The sequence below is a fragment of the Pygoscelis adeliae genome, unplaced genomic scaffold, assembly GCF_000699105.1.
Source record: "Pygoscelis adeliae isolate BGI_AS28 unplaced genomic scaffold, ASM69910v1 Scaffold306, whole genome shotgun sequence".
In the NCBI taxonomy this organism is placed as follows: domain Eukaryota; kingdom Metazoa; phylum Chordata; class Aves; order Sphenisciformes; family Spheniscidae; genus Pygoscelis; species Pygoscelis adeliae.
In genome coordinates, this window is record NW_008825072.1 from 1,999,446 (window position 1) to 2,004,173 (window position 4,728).

At 58.5% G+C, this 4,728-nt stretch overlaps 1 protein-coding gene across 1 annotated transcript in view; it reads right to left on the reverse strand.

Annotated features, from left to right (window-relative positions):
- Positions 1-2,071: 2,071 nt before the first annotated feature.
- LURAP1 (leucine rich adaptor protein 1) overlaps positions 2,072-4,728 on the reverse strand; it is a 4,591-nt gene continuing 1,934 nt past the window's right edge. The window contains exon 3 of the mRNA XM_009326614.1: positions 2,072-4,687. Within this exon, the coding sequence (XP_009324889.1) occupies positions 4,129-4,687 (559 nt within the window). The 3' untranslated portion in view covers positions 2,072-4,128. The remainder of the gene's footprint in view (positions 4,688-4,728) is intronic.

Below are 4,728 nucleotides of genomic sequence, written 5' to 3' on the forward strand. Positions count from 1 at the left end.
GACGCCATCAGCTGCGGGTTAGACTTGCTTCACCTGGACCTTTTTTAACTCTTCATCTGTGAGCAGTGGGGGCCGTGGCAGGGAGGTCTGAGACAAGCCTTGAGACAAGCCAGTGCTTGTGCATGGCCCAAAGGGTGCATTTTAGAGCAGCCTCAAGCAGCCCTAATACACAGAGTTTTCCTCCCAGCACCTGATCCCTGAGCAACGCACAGGGAACGGTACAAGGGACAAGAGGGAGCATCCCCCCCGCAGCCCCAAGGAGGGTGGGGGTGCCAGGATCCGGCCCCACAGGCTGCGCTGGCATCCACACATCCCCTGCACCTGCTCCCCGGGACACCCCACGGCGACACACCCCATGCCAGCAAGCCCACAGGGTTGTGTGGTGCCATGGGGCTGCCAGACCAAAGGCCACAGTGGTTGGCAGAGGGGCTGGATGCCACCTCCCCTCCAACCGTGGGGACCAGGTTCTTCCCCTGCTGGGAAAAGGTTATTTTCACGCTGCCTCCCCCCAGGAACAAACATAAATTGCTTAAATGGCTGCAGCGCTCAGGGGACAGGCCCTTTCGGAGCCAAGCTGCACGCAGGGAGGGGAAAGCCCAGGGGACTTCTTAATAACTAGCAAGGGGAGCTATTAAAGTGTTTTACTGCCTTGTTAAGACAGTCTAATCTCTGTGTATATCTTAAAAAAAAAAATTGGCTTGCTGGTGTTTTTATTGTAACAGAGGTGGGTGTTTTCTGGCACCGGCTGAGATCCTGCCTGCTTTATCTGCCTGTTTTCTTACCTGATACTGGCACTGAACAGCCCAAGAACAGCCCAAGGGCAGCAGCAGGCAGGGCCAGGCAGACCACTCCTCCCTGGGCAGCGGCGAGGAGAGAGGCTGTAGATCTGTACTGCGGGCTGTTTCCCACCCATGGGTGCTCTGCACCCCATTGCTGCACCCACCTTACAGCAAGACAGCGATCCCTAGGGTGTTTCCCCAGGGCAGGTTTGGGACACGTTGGGTCTGCATGTGCCTGGGCAAAGCCCGGAGGTGGGTGACCCCGCGTCCAGGCAGCCCAGAGACGGGGCAGGGGATGGCAGGAAAACTGTGAGAAGGTCTCATCCACATCTGCAGCTCCAAGGGCTGGGATGTGGGGGATACACAGATTTTGGGGCTATGGGCAACTTAGACGCCTGTAAACTAGGCTGAAAAGTCCATGCCCAGGGGAGGCCCAGCAAAGGCTCATCCACAGCAAAACAGAGCCGTCCAACCACCGGGGTCTAGGTTTGGAAGAGGAATGGGCTGGGCATGTTGTTTCTAAGGTTTTCTTCACTTTATTTTATTTTTTACCTCAGCCCAGCAGAAAATGGGGAAATCCTGCCGAGTCCTGCTGGCTCCAGCAGCCACCTCTCCATCTGCAAAAGCTCATGGTTTCAAAGCCAGGAGCCGGAACGGATGCTGAGGCCGGGATGGCAGGGCTGGATAAGCGGCTTGCATTTGCTTTGGAAAAGCTGATGTTTGCATGAGCACCGGCTCCAGTGGTTTTAAAGGGACCCACCCAGGAGCAAAATCCCAACAGCCTGAAATCAGAGCTGTGGCTGCTCCCGCCCCAGGCTGGGCTGGAGAAGTCTCTGCCCTACACCCAGACCCCCCCTGCACGTCCTGAGTGGAGCAGGGAGAACAAGGGAAGCAAACGGAGACCCCACCACAGCTAACGGGGCTGGCAAACACCTAGAAAGGTCTTCCCTGGAAATTTGGGCAGGAAGGGCGAAGCTGCCATCTGCAGCTGGAGACATAGATCAGCCGAGCTCAATATGCCCCATCTCCCAGAGATCCAGTCTCACTAGCATCCTCACCCCCAGCAGATGTGCTCAGGTACCTGGCTGCTTCAGGAAGCGTGACTTTTAGGTGTCACAACCCTGATGTGGCAAGGGACAGATCCCCAACACGTGGTCTGTGCCTGTTTCAGGACTGGGGGCTAAACCTGCAGAGCCGCCGGCAGCTCCAGGGCATTTCAGACCGGAGCCTCTCCCCTTCCCCTAGAAATCCCCATAAGCTCGGCAAAGCACTGACAGCATGGTCTGGGAGAAACGCTACCATTTATTAAGCCAGCTATTTTTTGTCAAGAACGATTTTAACAGCGCTGGAGGACTTACCCCGTCTCCCCCAGGGACCCTCAGCTGATTCATTGCATGCAGGGCTAGAAGGAAAGCGGGGGACAGCTGGCCTTGGGGGACATGGTGGCCCAGCGGCAGTGGCGGAGCTACACAGGGAGCCACGAGCTGCTTGCAGGTGACAGCAAGCCAAGCACGGCTGCTCTGGGGCAGGCAGATGGGATGCTCACGTAGGGCAGCCTGGTCCCAGTTTGCTGGGATTCCCCCAAGTCCTTGGCAGGTGCCGTCTCCAGGAATTTTGGACGTTGTCCTGCTCTCCATGTCCATCCAGGGAAGCCCTGAGGATCTGCACGGGAGGGGAGGGTGCTCGGGGGTCTCGACACGGAGGGTAGTTTCCACTGAAGGTGCTGCTTCAGAGACACAAAGCTGAACCTGTTGTGCACCCAACCACCTTCCTAACCACGGCCAGCTAACATCTCGCATCTAGAAAGAGTCACAACTAGTTCTTCCCTCTCTCTTGGCTTCCCACTGACATCAGGGTATGTTGTTCCCACTCCCAGCACCCCAGCAAGGAAAGAGCCAGGCTGTGACCCACGCAGGCAGGGGAACAACAGCACCACGGTGAAAACAAAGCCATCACAGCACTCAGCCAGGGACAGACGTACCCATGGGTTGTGAAGCCAGGACCCTCCAGGCTTGTCCACGCACATGGAAGAGCCCCTCTCCTTGAAGCAGGGGGCTGTGGGATGCCCAGATCCTTCCCTGCATCGTCTGGTGAAGGGAACAGGTCCTGCCCAAGCTCGCACACAGCTGCAGCTGCAAGCCATGCTCTACAAGCCAGAAGGGGCGAGGGAGGTGCTGGGAGGCATGGTGGGTGGACAGTAAAAGGCACAGGCAGAAGCCAAGGCTAAAAGGACAGAGGAGATGTCTCCAGGGCAGGGTCGCTGCAAATGCACCCCGGCAGAGAAGCCTCATGTTTCTGGTTGCTGGTAGGTGGCAGAGACCTGGCACCATTCATCACACAGATGGAGAATCCCAGCCATCACCCCCATCACGCTGTGTCAGGGGAAAGCACGAGCCTTTCTGCATCTGAGCCCCACAGGCTCTGCCAGGCTGCCCATACGCTGCCACGTCCCAGGGTTTCTGCAGGACCTGATCCCAAGGTGGGAGACAGTCCAGAAACAAACTGGGAGAACTGGATCTCCATCTCCCACCCAGTGTTTTGCCCTTCTCGTGTAACCACATCGGGAAGGGAAGTCTGCACCATCATCCTTCCTCCACAGGGCACGGACGAAGGCTCCCCAGCCCAACAGGAGCAGCTACAGTGACCATCCTGATCACGCTCCAGATCATCTTCACAGAGGCGTTTAAACCAGGCAGGGCTTCACCCGCCGGGAGGGGGGTTTTAGCATCCACCACATGCTGCAGCCAAACCCCAGGTGCCCCAGGTCAGCTCTACCCTGGATAGACACTGGCCTTGAAGACGATGATGGAAATGAGGACATCCAACAGGGATGCCCTGCTGACGGTCCTGTCCCGCACCTCACACCGAGCATGCTGGTGCCACCGAGCTGCGGATGCATGGGAGCATCTCCTGTCCTCTCTGGGAAGCCAGTTTGGGGGAAGGATCCCCAGTTTTTGCAGATGGGAAGCTGAGGATTAGAGGGCAGAGGTGGAGCCAGGGAGAGGTCCCAGGAGTCCCACTGTCCCAGGTTTCCCCATCAACCTTCCCCCGCCACCAACATCAAGGGCAACAGAGCAATGACCAGACACCTGAAAGCACCAACCCAGAGCAAAGGATTAAATTTACGGGGACCCACCTCATCCCGCCTCTCCCAGAAATTCACTGTGGGGTGGGCACCCCATCCCTTAGGGCTGCATCACCAAACACTGATGGGGGGATCAGAGGAACAGTGCAACACCACCAAGCAAGCCTGTCCCCTCCTCTCCAGCCACCCCAACTCTCCCAAGCAGAGACAAGTGAAGCAGAGCGGGCAGTTGGGAGAGCTGGACTGGGAAGGCAAAGCCACGGGCTACAAGAACGTCACATCATCCTGAGACTGGAGCCAGCGCCAGTGGGCATCGTACTCCAGGTGCAGTTTGCTGTTGAGTTTGCAGTTCTCAAAGTCAGCCTCGGCTTTCTGAGCCTTCCCACCCAGGTTCCCCTTCCCCAGCCTCTCCCCAGCCTCCGACGGCAATTTGGTGTCTCTGCCTGGTTCCAGAGAGGAGGGCTGCTGGCCCAAATACCCATTGGCCACCTGGGGCTCCTTAGCAAACCGGTGATCCTGGGGCAGCCCGGGCGGGGAGAGGTCCACGTGGGGCCACTCGTGCTCCGCTTTGCCCTTCTCTTGCTTTGCAAGACCCCTCTCAGGGTTGATCCTGACCCAATCCTGCTCCGTCCTCACCAGGGCTCTGCCCGGCGCAGATGCAGCAGCGGTTTCGGCAGCGTTTTGGGAATACTCATCCATGTCATCGGCCAACGTGTCCAGGTAGCTACCAACAGAGATGCTGTCCAGCCTGTCATTGGGGTCCTGCAGGCTGTCCCAGCTGCCCCGCCGCGAGGCCGCCTGGCTCTCCACCAGGCTGTACTGGCTGGGGGGCGGGGGGGCCGGCGCGGCCGGGGGCGGGCGGCG